General features: G+C 33.1%; 1 protein-coding gene across 2 annotated transcripts; it reads right to left on the bottom strand.

The window, feature by feature from the left end:
* Nucleotides 1-244: 244 nt before the first annotated feature.
* Nucleotides 245-15,103, bottom strand: LOC130448775 (probable beta-hexosaminidase fdl). 2 transcript variants are annotated; one of them, XM_056786284.1, is made up of 4 exons: nucleotides 14,868-15,103; nucleotides 9,461-10,210; nucleotides 6,244-6,935; nucleotides 245-605 (listed from the first exon to the last, which is right to left on the bottom strand). In XM_056786284.1, exons 1-4 carry the CDS (start codon nucleotides 15,085-15,087, stop codon nucleotides 405-407), a joined length of 1,863 nt encoding a protein of 620 aa, XP_056642262.1. In that variant the 5' UTR covers nucleotides 15,088-15,103; the 3' UTR covers nucleotides 245-404. The 2 variants fall into 2 exon arrangements, with proteins under 2 accessions (XP_056642262.1, XP_056642263.1); XM_056786285.1 differs by lacking the exon at nucleotides 14,868-15,103 and adding an exon at nucleotides 12,258-14,035.
* Nucleotides 15,104-17,002: the final 1,899 nt, after the last annotated feature.

Here is a 17,002-nt window from a genome sequence, read left to right as displayed (position 1 = left end):
CAGAAGAAAACAAATTCGACTTATGGGCGACTCGAAATTGACCAGAAACTTGGACACCTTAGAGCATAGAAGAAATCTAACTTAATCCCGCCTAGATCAGTTTTTGCAAGACCTACTTGGCAGGCAGACGTGATTCAAGAACACGGAGTTTGCCTGCAAATCTCCACACGGCATGCTTTTAATATAGTGATAATTTCAAAATACCTCAGAGAATAATGAGGGGATGTTAATAAATTATACAAAATGTTTGATATCTTTTTATTGCCACAAGATAAAACGTTCTAAATCTTAGAGTATTTGGTGAAGATCATTCTTAGTGGATCACAATTACAAAAATGATAATACAAACAACATTATTTTCATTTTTTTTTCAAATTTATCATATCTTTCCTAGCAATTATATTTCAACATTTTCCTGGATGATGAGTGCACCATTCCGGCCAAATAGCAGCAACTTGTAGGTTTCTTTGAATGAGTCTATCTCTTTGAGCACTCAATCGAGTAACGACATTATGAGGGTCAAAAAAGGGCAAGTCACTCCATACCCTTTCAGCGAACGCAGCAGTACGCGGCCATATTCTCGTTTCCAATGAATCAACGTCAACCTATGGAACAGAGATTTAATGGAAAAACTGATTTGGTAAGAAATTGAATTCGAAGAGCTCGATTTGTTGCAAAAAGTTTCTCGTAAGTTTATAAATGTCAAAAACCTCATTTTCAAGCAAAAAATTAATGAAAATCGGCCTTTCCCAGGTCGATGTGGTGAAAAAATCATTTTTTTTTGATTAAAATTTTTTAAAAAAATGACATTTACTCCAATGAACTTTCCTGGAACTGATTTTGGTAAGAAATTGAATTCGAAGAGCTCGATTTGTTGCAAAAAGTTTCTCGTAAGTTTATAAATGTCAAAAAAATCATTTTCAAGCAAAAAACGAGTGAAAATCGGCTTGTCCCAGGTCGATGTGGTGAAAAAATCTTTTTTTTTTGAGTAAAATTTTTTAAAAAAATGACATTTACTCCAATGAACTTTCCTGGAACTGATTTTGGTAAGAAATTGAATTCGAAGAGCTCGATTTGTTGCAAAAAGTTTCTCGTAAGTTTATAAATGTCAAAAAAATCATTTTCAAGCAAAAAACGAGTGAAAATCGGCTTTTCCCAGGTCGATGTGGTGAAAAAATCTTTTTTTTTTGAGTAAAATTTTTTAAAAAAATGACATTTACTCCAATGAACTTTCCTGGAACTGATTTTGGTAAGAAATTGAATTCGAAGAGCTCGATTTGTTGCAAAAAGTTTCTCGTAAGTTTATAAATGTCAAAAAAATCATTTTCAAGCAAAAAACGAGTGAAAATCGGCTTTTCCCCCGGTCGATGTGGTGAAAAAATCTTTTTTTTTTGAGTAAAATTTTTTAAAAAAATGACATTTACTCCAATGAACTTTCCTGGAACTGATTTTGGTAAGAAATTGAATTCGAAGAGCTCGATTTGTTGCAAAAAGTTTCTCGTAAGTTTATAAATGTCAAAAAAATCATTTTCAAGCAAAAAACGAGTGAAAATCGGCTTTTCCCAGGTCGATGTGGTGAAAAAATCATTTTTTTTTGAGTAAAATTTTTTAAAAAAATGACATTTACTCCAATGAACTTTCCTGGAACTGATTTTGGTAAGAAATTGAATTCGAAGAGCTCGATTTGTTGCAAAAAGTTTCTCGTAAGTTTATAAATGTCAAAAAAATCATTTTCAAGCAAAAAACGAGTGAAAATCGGCTTTTCCCAGGTCGATGTGGTGAAAAAATCTTTTTTTTTTGAGTAAAATTTTTTAAAAAAATGACATTTACTCCAATGAACTTTCCTGGAACTGATTTTGGTAAGAAATTGAATTCGAAGAGCTCGATTTGTTGCAAAAAGTTTCTCGTAAGTTTATAAATGTCAAAAACCTCATTTTCAAGCAAAAAACGAGTGAAAATCGGCTTTTCCCCGGTCGATGTGGTGAAAAAATCTTTTTTTTTTGAGTAAAATTTTTTTAAAAAATGACATTTACTCCAATGAACTTTCCTGGAACTGATTTTGGTAAGAAATTGAATTCGAAGAGCTCGATTTGTTGCAAAAAGTTTCTCGTAAGTTTATAAATGTCAAAAAAATCATTTTCAAGCAAAAAACGAGTGAAAATCGGCTTTTCCCAGGTCGATGTGGTCAAAAAATCTTTTTTTTTTGAGTAAAATTTTTTAAAAAAATGACATTTACTCCAATGAACTTTCCTGGAACTGATTTTGGTAAGAAATTGAATTCGAAGAGCTCGATTTGTTGCAAAAAGTTTCTCGTAAGTTTATAAATGTCAAAAACCTCATTTTCAAGCAAAAAACGAGTGAAAATCGGCTTTTCCCCGGTCGATGTGGTGAAAAAATCTTTTTTTTTTGAGTAAAATTTTTTAAAAAAATGACATTTACTCCAATGAACTTTCCTGGAACTGATTTTGGTAAGAAATTGAATTCGAAGAGCTCGATTTGTTGCAAAAAGTTTCTCGTAAGTTTATAAATGTCAAAAAAATCATTTTCAAGCAAAAAACGAGTGAAAATCGGCTTTTCCCAGTTCGATGTGGTCAAAAAATGATTATCCGATTACATAATACGACTCGTCACAGATTCATTATTACTTGGAATTTGGAATCTAATCCACGTTGTGAAATTGGAAAATCCAAAAATTGCAACCTAGAATTTATAAATCCTTTAGATATAATATATTTCATTTTTGTTTTTATTTCTATAATTAAAGTCCCGAGCTGCTTAATTTTCCGTCACGAGTTGTCTAATATTAATAACAACCACGATCACGAGTTTATCGAATTATCCATGGGAAATTCAGTCCAATTTCCTTATTTTTTCCCTATTGTAAAGTAAAATATTGTTTTTATTCAGAACACCATGTAGAAAATGATATTTATTTCTATAATTAAAGTCCCGAGCTGCTTAATTTTCCGTCACGAGTTGTCTAATATAAATAACAACCACGATCACGAGTTTATCGAATTATCCATGGGAAATTCAGTCCAATTTCCTTATTTTTTCCCTATTGTAAAGTAAAATATTGTTTTTATTCAGAACACCATGTAGAAAATGATATTTATTTCTATAATTAAAATCCCGAGCTGCTTAATTTTCCGTCACGAGTTGTCTAATATTAATAACAACCACGATCACGAGTTTATCGAATTATCCATGGGAAATTCAGTCCAATTTCCTTATTTTTTCCCTATTGTAAAGTAAAATATTGTTTTCATTTAGAACACCATGTAGAAAATGATATTTATTTCTATAATTAAAATACCGAGCTGCTTAATTTTCCGTCACGAGTTGTCTAATATTAATAACAACCACGATCACGAGTTTATCGAATTATCCATGGGAAATTCAGTCCAATTTCCTTATTTTTTCCCTATTGTAAAGTAAAATATTGTTTTCATTTAGAACACCATGTAGAAAATGATATTTATTTCTATAATTAAAATCCCGAGCTGCTTAATTTTCCGTCACGAGTTGTCTAATATTAATAACAACCACGATCACGAGTTTATCGAATTATCCATGGGAAATTCAGTCCAATTTCCTTATTTTTTCCCTATTGTAAAGTAAAATATTGTTTTTATTCAGAACACCATGTAGAAAATGATATTTATTTCTATAATTAAAATACCGAGCTGCTTAATTTTCCGTCACGAGTTGTCTAATATTAATAACAACCACTATCACGAGTTTATCGAATTATCCATGGGAAATTCAGTCCAATTTCCTTATTTTTTCCCTATTGTAAAGTAAAATATTGTTTTTATTCAGAACACCATGTAGAAAATGATATTTATTTCTATAATTAAAATCCCGAGCTGCTTAATTTTCCGTCACGAGTTGTCTAATATTAATAACAACCACGATCACGAGTTTATCGAATTATCCATGGGAAATTCAGTCCAATTTCCTTATTTTTTCCCTATTGTAAAGTAAAATATTGTTTTTATTCAGAACACCATGTAGAAAATGATATTTATTTCTATAATTAAAATACCGAGCTGCTTAATTTTCCGTCACGAGTTGTCTAATATTAATAACAACCACTATCACGAGTTTATCGAATTATCCATGGGAAATTCAGTCCAATTTCCTTATTTTTTCCCTATTGTAAAGTAAAATATTGTTTTTATTCAGAACACCATGTAGAAAATGATATTTATTTCTATAATTAAAGTCCCGAGCTGCTTAATTTTCCGTCACGAGTTGTCTAATATAAATAACAACCACGATCACGAGTTTATCGAATTATCCATGGGAAATTCAGTCCAATTTCCTTATTTTTTCCCTATTGTAAAGTAAAATATTGTTTTTATTCAGAACACCATGTAGAAAATGATATTTATTTCTATAATTAAAATACCGAGCTGCTTAATTTTCCGTCACGAGTTGTCTAATATTAATAACAACCACGATCACGAGTTTATCGAATTATCCATGGGAAATTCAGTCCAATTTCCTTATTTTTTCCCTATTGTAAAGTAAAATATTGTTTTTATTCAGAACACCATGTAGAAAATGATATTTATTTCTATAATTAAAATCCCGAGCTGCTTAATTTTCCGTCACGAGTTGTCTAATATTAATAACAACCACGATCACGAGTTTATCGAATTATCCATGGGAAATTCAGTCCAATTTCCTTATTTTTTCCCTATTGTAAAGTAAAATATTGTTTTCATTTAGAACACCATGTAGAAAATGATATTTATTTCTATAATTAAAATACCGAGCTGCTTAATTTTCCGTCACGAGTTGTCTAATATTAATAACAACCACGATCACGAGTTTATCGAATTATCCATGGGAAATTCAGTCCAATTTCCTTATTTTTTCCCTATTGTAAAGTAAAATATTGTTTTCATTTAGAACACCATGTAGAAAATGATATTTATTTCTATAATTAAAATACCGAGCTGCTTAATTTTCCGTCACGAGTTGTCTAATATTAATAACAACCACGATCACGAGTTTATCGAATTATCCATGGGAAATTCACTCCAATTTCCTTATTTTTTCCCTATTGTAAAGTAAAATATTGTTTTTATTCAGAACACCATGTAGAAAATGATATTTATTTCTATAATTAAAGTCCCGAGCTGCTTAATTTTCCGTCACGAGTTGTCTAATATAAATAACAACCACGATCACGAGTTTATCGAATTATCCATGGGAAATTCAGTCCAATTTCCTTATTTTTTCCCTATTGTAAAGTAAAATATTGTTTTCATTTAGAACACCATGTAGAAAATGATATTTATTTCTATAATTAAAATACCGAGCTGCTTAATTTTCCGTCACGAGTTGTCTAATATTAATAACAACCACGATCACGAGTTTATCGAATTATCCATGGGAAATTCAGTCCAATTTCCTTATTTTTTCCCTATTGTAAAGTAAAATATTGTTTTTATTCAGAACACCATGTAGAAAATGATATTTATTTCTATAATTAAAATCCCGAGCTGCTTAATTTTCCGTCACGAGTTGTCTAATATTAATAACAACCACGATCACGAGTTTATCGAATTATCCATGGGAAATTCAGTCTAATTTCCTTATTTTTTCCCTATTGTAAAGTAAAATATTGTTTTTATTCAGAACACCATGTAGAAAATGATATTTATTTCTATAATTAAAATACCGAGCTGCTTAATTTTCCGTCACGAGTTGTCTAATATTAATAACAACCACGATCACGAGTTTATCGAATTATCCATGGGAAATTCAGTCCAATTTCCTTATTTTTTCCCTATTGTAAAGTAAAATATTGTTTTTATTCAGAACACCATGTAGAAAATGATATTTATTTCTATAATTAAAATCCCGAGCTGCTTAATTTTCCGTCACGAGTTGTCTAATATTAATAACAACCACGATCACGAGTTTATCGAATTATCCATGGGAAATTCAGTCCAATTTCCTTATTTTTTCCCTATTGTAAAGTAAAATATTGTTTTTATTCAGAACACCATGTAGAAAATGATATTTATTTCTATAATTAAAATCCCGAGCTGCTTAATTTTCCGTCACGAGTTGTCTAATATTAATAACAACCACGATCACGAGTTTATCGAATTATCCCTGGGAAATTCAGTGCAATTTCCTTATTTTTTCCCTATTGTAAAGTAAAATATTGTTTTCATTTAGAACACCATGTAGAAAATGATATAATAATAATAAATCACAAACCTGTTCGCTCCAAAGACACGTTTCTCCACCGAGAAACTGTTTTTTATATGAAGGATAATTTTCCCAAGGTCTATAGTTATAAAAAACTTTCCAATGCGTGTAAGGACCACAACTTCCAGTATCTTGGCTCGGTTTCCAAGGCCCGAAACCACAATCTAAATACCAATGTCCAACAGTGGAAAATATAATTTTATTTCCATTTTTTATTATAGGATCTAGCCTTCCGTACCAATATTGAATTACCAAATTATTAGAATATTTCAAATTCTGTAAACGGTAGCTGGTTAAATCGTTCGACCATATCACCAGATTTTTTGGTGTTTCGTTACGAAAAGCTTCGCCGACAACTTCGAATATCTTATGATTCAGATCGACCCAAAAGTCGTATACGTCGTCAAATTTCCTAGCCGCTTCCGTTTTCTCATAACAATCTAAATTAACTTCATCGCCTCCGATATGAAACGTTTCCCTATCGGTTCCTAGTTGAATTAGATCTGCATAAATCGATTTCAGCAATTGGAAAGTTCGAGGGTTGTCGGGATTCAAATGACCATTGGTAACGTCCTCATCGCCACAAATTATTATTTTACTTGTATCCGTATTAGCCCGATTCCAACCTTCATTCACGTGACTCGGTGTATCGATTTCTAGAATTACCCTTATTCCTCGTATTCTCGCGTATTCTATCAACCCTGTAGAATGAGAAATTGAAAAATTACTTCGTTAATTACAAACGATTTTCAAAAAATGATAAAATAAGACGTTTAGAGCTTTAATGTTCTTTTTTTTTGAGAATAACCGTATCAGATGCACTTCAAATTTCAAAAAAATCCATCGAAATCAGCTTTGGGGATTTGGAGTCACGATTTTTTGGAAAAAAAAGAAAAATTGCCAAAAATCTACAAAAATCCATAACTCCACATTGAATAACCACGCCTAGCTCCTCTCCAACTCAACCGATTTAAGTGTTCAAATACTCAAAATAAAGAAGGTGTTTCAACGAGTGTTCTTAAATCAAAACGAACTCTGTAGCTATATTAGAACCTGAGATATAGATCTTTGAATGTAGAAAAATTGCCAAAAACCTACAAAAATCCATAACTCCACGTTGAATGTCCGCGCTTAGCTCCTCTCCAACTCAACCGATTTAAGTGTTCAAAAACTCAAAAGAAAGAAGGTGTTTCAGTGAGTGTTCTTAAACCAAAACGAACTCTGTAGCTATATTAGAACCTGAGATATAGATCTTTGAATGTAGAAAATTGCCAAAAACCTACAAAAATCCATAACTCCACGTTGAATGTCCGCGCTTAGCTCCTCTCCAACTCAACCGATTTAAGTGTTCAAAAACTCAAAAGAAAGAAGGTGTTTCAGTGAGTGTTTTTAAATCAAAACTAACTCTGTAGCTATATTAGAACCTGAGATATAGATCTTTGAATGTAGAAAAATTGCTAGAAAAATTTACAAAAATCCATAACTCCACATTGAATGTCCGCGGTTAGCTCCTCTCCAACTCAACCGATTTAAGTGTTCAAATACTCAAAAGAAAGAAGGTGTTTTAGTGAGTGTTCTTAAACCAAAACGAACTCTGTAGCTATATTAGAACCTGAGATATAGATCTTTGAATGTAGAAAATTGCCAAAAACCTACAAAAATCCATAACTCCACGTTGAATGTCCGCGCTTAGCTCCTCTCCAACTCAACCGATTTAAGTGTTCAAAAACTCAAAAGAAAGAAGGTGTTTCAGTGAGTGTTCTTAAACCAAAACGAACTCTGTAGCTATATTAGAACCTGAGATATAGATCTTTGAATGTAGAAAATTGCCAAAAACCTACAAAAATCCATAACTCCACGTTGAATGTCCGCGCTTAGCTCCTCTCCAACTCAACCGATTTAAGTGTTCAAAAACTCAAAAGAAAGAAGGTGTTTCAGTGAGTGTTTTTAAATCAAAACTAACTCTGTAGCTATATTAGAACCTGAGATATAGATCTTTGAATGTAGAAAAATTGCTAGAAAAATTTACAAAAATCCATAACTCCACATTGAATGTCCGCGGTTAGCTCCTCTCCAACTCAACCGATTTAAGTGTTCAAATACTCAAAAGAAAGAAGGTGTTTCAGTGAGTGTTTTTAAATCAAAACGAACTCTGTAGCTATATTAGAACCTGAGATATAGATCTTTGAATGTAGAAAATTGCCAAAAACCTACAAAAATCCATAACCCCACGTTGAATGTCCGCGCTTAGCTCCTCTCCAACTCAACCGATTTAAGTGTTCAAAAACTCAAAAGAAAGAAGGTGTGTCAGCGAGTGTTCTTAAACCAAAACGAAGTTTCTATCTTGGATAGAACCTGAGATATTGAGGATAGAAGGTGTGTATGTGAAAAACTCCCATAAGTAATGTACAGGGGGAAATCGCATTTGAGTATAACTTGAGAATGGTGGAAATTAGATGAAATCCGATGGTTGATGGCCGATCTGTGCATTAATACCTTTCGTTGAAAAAAAAAATTAAGCAAATCGGTTGGGTAGAACGCCTGAACGGACTCGGAATGGAAATCATCAATTTTTTTAATATATAAGATGTTAATGACAACAAATTTGAAAATTTGACAATTTTTCCACCACACAATATTAAATGGAATTTGAGGTTACGAAATTTTTCACTTTTGCTTATGAAATTTAGATTAATGACAATTATAATGAAATGACAAGAGACTTATGTCAAATGCCAAATTAAGGCCGCATGATATAATGTAATACAACGTGCAAGAAGTTGCATTTAAGTCTATGTAAACAGTAAAAGTAAACAAACTCATAACCTCAAATTTTACGAAAGTTAGCTGACTTGTCAATGTCAACTACTTGCACGAAACAATAAACTAAACTTCTGCGCATATACGGAAGTGGTTCAAATATAAACCAGACGTTATTATAAAGTTACAGAGCTGGAATTTTTTTCAGAAGTCTTCGTCGTACTCCCAAAATGAGTTTTTCTACAGCTTCTACGTTCCCAATGGTTGTCTTTGGGTGCAGGGTATGTGGCAAGTTTGCAAGCACACTAAAAAGTGAGGTTACGTAACAGATCAGTCTATAATCCAGTGCAGCTACTTTCGGCTTTACAATTGCAGCAAATATTTGACCAAAAACACCAAAATTAAGCGCTATAACGATTCCTTAAGTTAAATTAAACAAGAAGAGAGTAAATATTAACTTCCTTACCTTTTATATCGTCAGGTGTGTACGTTTTCTTCTGGCTATAAGCTCCGTATTTGGCCAACCAAGGATTACTAGGTAAAACTATGGGAAAACTCACGGAATCGGTTAGGTGCAAATGGAAAACATTCAGTTTGTTGGCCGCCATACCATCGATGACTTTTAATAGTTTGTTAATTGGGAAAAAATTTCTGGACGTATCGACCATAAGACCACGGTGAGGAAAAGCGGGTTTATCTTTTATTTCCACGCCGTGATAAATTTGAAGATTTTCTGACGTTTCATCGAACCAAATTAGTTGACTCAAAGTTTCCAGAGCGTGTCTAGCGCCGAAATAACTTTCCGATTCTATATTTACAATCACGCTTTTGTTGTTTTTTTCTATTGAAATATAGTAGCTCTCATCGGTTTGTAACGTCGGTCGAAGCTCTTCTGAACTAACATTTATTTTTATCAAAATATCAGTTAAATTAATATCTGATCTAGATGAAGATGGTAAATAATTCATGAACGTGTCAAAAGCTCTATTGATATCTTTTTTCACATTATTCGGACTTGTAACAGATAAAGTTATGTGATTTTTTCTAGACGATGATTCCGATAGGTTCGTAATTCCGACAGTTGTTGGAATTGGCCACAAATTTGAATATAAACAGTCCCTTTTACACGATTCAAGATTGACTTGTGTCTCATTTTGTTTTAATACTTTTAGATTGCATACATTATTTATACATCCGTATGTTGAGATCGTTGAATCTGCAAGAAAATAAATTACTCGTCCCTGACCTACAGATGGCGGTAATTACTTCAAAAATATCACTTTATAAGAAAGTACTTAACCTATACATCATATGTCACAAGTTTTAAGACGCCATGTCGTTTAGTATCTGTCAGCCGTCAATAGCGAAAGTTTTCATTGAAATTGTAAACATAGAAAACACCGGCCATTGCTATGTGTTTTATTTGAAAGGCTTTACCTCAAACTCAATGAAAAAGAAGTAGATTCTACTCTGGTGAGACTGATCCTTCTTTATCAACAATAAAATATTAGGTAGCGCAGTTTAAACGAGACCGTACGCCCCGCGAAGACCAACAGTACTATGTTCGACCAAAAGAGGTGACGACTGCAGAAATGTTGAAAAAAATCCACTAGAAACTACTAGATGATGGTCGACTGAAAGTGCGCGAGCTACCAGACATAGTAGGCATTTCAAAAAGTGCAGTACATCGCATTTTCAGTAAAAATCTGGTCATGAGAAAGCTGTGCGCGAAATGGAACAAAAACAACGTCGTGAAGATGTTTCCATCGAGTATTTGGCGAAGTTTTACAAAAATAGAGCCGGATTTTTGCATCATTTCATACCATAAACAAAAGAACAGTCGAAACAAAGAAGAAACACCTCCAAAGAAGGCAAATACTGTTCCACCTGCAGGCTAGGTCATGGCGTCGGTTTTTTTAAAATGCGCGTGGGATAATTTCCATTGATTATATTGGAACTAAAAAAAAATATCAACGGCAAGCTTTATGAACACTTATTGTTACGTTTGAGCGAAGAAATCAAGCAAAAATGGCCTTTTAGCCCCCTTTTGTATGGATCTAAAAGGAAATTACGTTGAAAAATTTTCCTCATTGGGCCAGGTACTTCTGGAACAGTCCTCGTATACTACAGCTTATATTTTGTACCAAAAATTCCTCTTTTTCCAAAACACGTACCTGCATTAAACTACGTTCGTTGTTATCAAATTTGAAATGGAATATTTTAATGATTCCAAATTTTTCGAAAAGTTTTCTTATCTGCACGTACTTCCCAATCGAATACTAATCACAGACATTATTTATTATTCAAATTGTTTGAATACGAGGTATATCCACCCAAGTTTGGTTATATGAAAAAAACAAACATGTACAGGTACGGAAAAATATTTATTAATTTGTCATTTAGGAAACGAACCACAGTTTCGTCAATTAGGGCTCTAATTTATTCTGCTGAAGTCCGAGTAACTGCCGCGCATGATCGGTCGCAGCTTTATCGATGACAGAAATAGAAACGTAACTTACTTTGTGGATGTACCTCGTATTATAGAATGTGTCTTCATTTAAGAAGACTTGTTGCGAAATCGGAACCCATATTTACCCATATTTAAGCTTATTTTCTAAATTCATGTAGTGGGTTCGACGGATTCTACACTATCTTGAGGCCAGGGGCGGATCACGCCCAATGGTTAACAATCCGTAACTTTTACAGGGACAACCTGTACGATCTAAACGTAGCAAAAATGATTTTGCTCAATAGATTTTTAACAAAATATTATTTTCCCTCAATTCGTTCTATTAGAAGTGTTTGATTACCTTCTGTAAGTATTTTCAATAAATAATTACAATTTTTTTCGGAATTTCTCTTTTTGGCGAACGAATAAATTGTATCGAGTAACTTTTTTTTGAAAAATTTATTTCAGATTGTACATTTTGTCCCTGTAAAATTTTGCGATTATTAACCATCGAGCCCGAGCCACTCCTGGTCTTTGGCTAGAAGTTTTGATGTTCCAACGTTAACGACCCATAACTCAGAAATTCACAGTATTATTTCCAATCCCGAATTTTCCTCACAAAGTCCCTGTATAGTAATTTATTTATATTTAAAGGTTATCAATGTCAAATAATTTTTAGATAATCGACGTACGTATATTTAAAATAATATTTTCATTTCAAAATCACTCCGTTTATTTAGAATAGATCAAAAACCAAGTTTATTTAATAAAATAACTAAATATCGAGTTTGAATTATGTTGAAACCAAACTTACTTTTTTCTATAAAAGGTTCGATTTTATATTTTTCTTGAGACACGTAAAAAGCATCGCACAGTACAATAAACGTTGAAAAAATCGCAAGATGGCATGCAAACGTCGATGTCATCGTTTCAGCTCACAGTTTTTCGTTGTAATCATATTGAATTAGGTTAAATGAACCCGGTTTGTAATTTAATTATTTGCTTTCGAAACTTGATAAGATATTCTACACTAATCTTGAATTATTTTTATTTTATTGAGACGACGTGGAGTGTACCTGCCGAAAATAAGTTTTATTCACTGGAAAAACCTTCTACTTTCGATTTTTATGGTATCATGGTACAGTATTTAACGATTTTCGCAGACCCGTACCAAAAGATGTAGATTATTTGCATTTAACCATAAATCGACGTGGGTAACAAAATATTTTCATATAGAAGACGTTTTCCTGCCGGGATATCTGCCATATCGTTAATTTTAGTGTGACCTGGAACCCAAGTGAGGAAAATCATCCAGAGATGCATTCCGTCGTCTTGGATCTAGAGGTGAATATCTAGTGGATCAGTGGATCTGAACGAGGCTTTGTTTTGTTATATAGATTACAATTAACGTTCATCCTACAAAAAAATTTGACGAAATCTTCATTGGAATCGATAGAACGATCAGTATAGTTCAATGTTTGAAGATGATTTCATGCAAATGTTGGCTGCGGCTCCGCTTGAGATAGCCCATGCGCAAGCTCCAACATATCGACCGGTATTTCACGAATAAATGCTTCAATATTGGCTTCCAGTATGTCAATAGTTGCTGGTTCATCCTTGTAGGCATCAGTCTCAACACGGCCCCACAAGAAATAGTCCAAAAGCGTTAAATCGCACGATCTAGGCGGTCCAAACTGTTCACCGAAGGCGGTTCTCAATTTGGTCATTGTTTCGCGTGTCTTTCTTCAATTTGGGGCAAAACAAATCGTCAATCATCACACGGTAACGCTCGCCATTCACAGTTGAAGAAGATGCCCATAATCCACACCAAACAGTGACTTTTTCGAGATGCATTGGTAGCTATTGCAATGCTTCTGGTTGGTATTCACTCCAGATGCGGTAATTTTGCTTGTTGACGTATCCATTCAACCAGAAATGAGCTTCATCGCTGAACATAACCAACTTTGCCAGCGCCCATTCCCCAAATTTTAGACGTTGGGTGGCTACGATTCTTCCACCAGCCGTATCTTATAAAGTTCTACATCCAAATCCTTTCGCAAAATTTTCCACAAAGTGTTCCAATTGCTGCGGATACCGCCCCAACGTTGGCGGATACACTGCCGCTATATTTTCTTCGGTCCTCACTCGACGTTTGCGTCTGGGTTCGAAATTTAGTCACAAGCTTCCGAATAGTTCCCTCAGAAGGTCGACCAAACTACCCATAAATTGGAAAAAGTGCGATAATAAAATTCAATAATTTCCAAGCGTTGTTCGTTCGTAAATCTATTGAATTATAGACCAAACTGATCGAGTTTGACAATGACTCAAGACACGATTCACGCGTCATCTGTCAAAAATAGTGTTGCCAAAAAGATACCAGCGAAAAATCGTTCATTGCAGTTAATTCGCTTGTGAAGTCGATTATGTTCATTCAATTGTAATTTTGAATTCAATAAATTTTTAATAATATATCGGACATCGAAAATATAACTGGCGCAGTCAGTAGGATTCGTACGGTCGCGATTTTTCCGTATTTTAATACTACAGTACTAAATCTACGTACATCGAGGGATGGGACTTCAAATTACTGAAAACTTTTAAGAAATTAGAAAATTGAAGAAAAGAAGAAAGAAGAAAATGAACTTGAATAAAGAAGAGGATCTGAAAATACCTCCTTTATTTTTCATTCTTAAGGATGGAGCAGTTACTTGAAGAAAACTAATACGCAAAAAAGTCATACTTGGTAAACATGTGTCAGCATTTATTTTCATATAAAAATAGTATAGTTGTAAACACTTTTTAATAATTGTAGTTAATTCCCTTGTAAAATTAATTCTGTTCGTTCAAAATTGAAAAAATATCGTAATTTTGAGTCTAATAAATTTTTAATAATATATTTTCTGAAAACTTAATTGGCGCAGTCAGTAGGATTCGTGCGGTCGCGATTTTTCCGTATTTTAATACTACAGTACGAAATCTACGTACATCGAGGGATGGGACTTCAAATTACTGAAAACTTTTAAGAAATTAGAAAATTGAAGAAAAGAAGAAAGAAGAAAATGAACTTGAATAAAGAAGAGGATCTGAAAATACCTCCTTTATTTTTCATTCTTAAGGATGGAGCAGTTACTTGAAGAAAACTAATACGCAAAAAAGTCATATTTTGTAAACATGTGTCAGCATTTATTTTGATATAAAAATAGTATAGTTGTAAACACTTTTTAATGATTTGTAGTTAATTCCCTTGTAAAATTAATTCTGTTCGTTCAAAATTGAAAAAATATCGTAATTTTGAGTCTAATAAATTTTTAATAATATATTTTCTGAAAACTTAATTGGCGCAGTCAGTAGGATTCGTGCGGTCGCGATTTTTCCCGCACAGTGCGAAGAGAAAAAGTAAATTTCATTATTATGAATGACTTACCTGACGCTTGTGATATTATTCCAAAAGTAAATTGTTGAATTCCATTTTCGTATGATAAATATTGATAACCAAACACAATAACAATTATCATTGATAAAATGCCGATATTAACCACATAATTACATTTAGTTGTCTTAGTTTGTGTGTGATTTATATCAAGGAAACACGAATCCTCAATAGAATCCAATATTTTTGCAGTAACTTCTATATTACTGTTCATGTTTCAATGAGTTATAATAGATAACGTAATCTTTGATACTCTTATCTACTTGTCAATTGTGATTACTGATATTTGTTATCAATAAAACATTGTTTTGGAAATACTATGTATAAATATAAACAGATTTCTATTCCGAAACATCCCTCGACTGCTAGCAACAGCATAAGAAGACCTCCCTTAAATTCACGTACATTCCAAGTCGATGGTCGATGTTTTCTACAGTTTCCCTGTAACCAAATGGCCGACGATAGGAAATAATGCAGCTGCATTTGATGTTTCCAAGAAACAAACAAAAAAATCCCCAAACCGTAAAGAACCGATGTTCTTCTGGCCAATGGTCATAGCCTCGTCCCAGCTAAGCAGCACAACCCCAGAATTGCAGAGGAGCAACTCCTATAAAAGGACCAACTCCAAAAAACCTTCCTCCTATCAAAAATTTCCAGGACCAGGTCAATTAGCATTCTAAAATCGGCAGCAATGATGACTGATGACTTAAAAATGGAAAATGTACAAATATCTGGTCCGGGAACCAAGCTCGCTAACCAAATGGGCTGATAAACTTCTATTTTCCATGGGGAAACACTTTTCTTGAATGCGCAGCTCGTAACTACCGTCATTCAAAGATATTCGTCCTATAAGATGGCGAAGCAGCTCTGCAAGAACTTGACTATTATAAAATTGAGTCAAAGCTGCATCAAATCTTCTCAACTCGATGAGAACACACAATGAAGTCTTCTTATGTAAAAACTATTTAAAAAAAAAATAACTTGTGGATTGCGTTTGTATAGAGTTTAAGATGGAGGTAACCAGGTCCCATGGGAATTAAATTTTGTTATAGATTCGATGCGGGCTCGTCGCTCGGACCCGTTTCCGTGTAAATCAAATTGGAAGAGCTCGCGAAATTGTCGAGAGCCCTAGAAATGGTATCAACTGAACTTTGTGTGCGGTGAGAATGTTGAATCGGAATAAGATAAAAAATATTCATCAACTACTTTAAAATTTCTCGTGATCGCGACCTAGAAACTTAAAATTTTCGTAAGGGGCGAATCGTAGTACAAAATGCGATGTTGCCAAACGAACATTGATTCCATCTGCTGAAGATCTTGTGATAGAATAAATTTTCCCTTGCTTATAACCGTTTTTTTGTATAATAATATTTTTTAAACTATTTTTTTCTACGAATTTAACAGAATATTTTAGTATTTATTAAATTAAAAATCCCCTATTATAGTATATTGTTATTTAGTTTTATCGGATACAAAATGTACGTTCGACGAATGTCGTGGGTTAGCGCATTTTCCCCTCGAGGTTTGTACATAGTTTTTTCTACGATATCCGAAACTTGTTAACAGATAGATAATATAATCTAAGATCTTTTCGAAAAGTACTAATGCAATTTACAAAATGAATTCTATTGTAATTTTGGAACGCAGTAGAATTAATTAGTAGTACGTTCGGTGCTGGGAAATTTCTCCAGATTTCCAGATAAATATGGCGGGTTTCGAACGGTACGTAAAGCTCCAGGAAAACCAGAAAATTTCAAATAGAAAATTATTTGAGGAAAGTGCATACGCCCTTCTTTAGAAAAGAAGCTTTTTTTGAACTTTTCAATGTAAAATTAACAAAGTAACTGGAAAAAAATCGATAAATAACCTCAAAATATGGAAAATACTTCGTCAAAATATTGTTTTTCACGTAAAAATAACAAAATATGAAACCCAAGTCCCTAAAATGCGAAATATATAACAGAAAATCACGTTTCCTGTCAGTTTTAACGTAAAATTTATTTGAAAATTGAATAAACGGGCTCGAAATATTGAAAACAAATTCATCCAACCACAAATTTTAACACCTGTCACGACCGCTCTAATATTTTCGTGCACACAATTCTAATTTCAAAGTTATACGCCTCCAA

The sequence above is a fragment of the Diorhabda sublineata genome, chromosome 9 (assembly GCF_026230105.1).
Source record: "Diorhabda sublineata isolate icDioSubl1.1 chromosome 9, icDioSubl1.1, whole genome shotgun sequence".
Lineage (NCBI taxonomy): Eukaryota > Metazoa > Arthropoda > Insecta > Coleoptera > Chrysomelidae > Diorhabda > Diorhabda sublineata.
Note: the sequence above shows the minus strand (reverse complement) of the source record. Positions and strands in the feature narration are given on the sequence as shown.

Coding starts and splice junctions, on each gene's coding strand:
- LOC130448775 (XM_056786284.1), bottom strand. CDS start 15,087: ATGAACAGTAATATAGAAGTTACTGCAAAAATATTGGATTCTATTGAG. Junction 10,211..14,867: donor AATAATATCACAAGCGTCAG/GTAAGTCATTCA, acceptor ATTTTCTTGCAG/ATTCAACGATCTCAACATAC. Junction 606..6,243: donor CGTGTCTTTGGAGCGAACAG/GTTTGTGATTTA, acceptor TCTGTTCCATAG/GTTGACGTTGATTCATTGGA.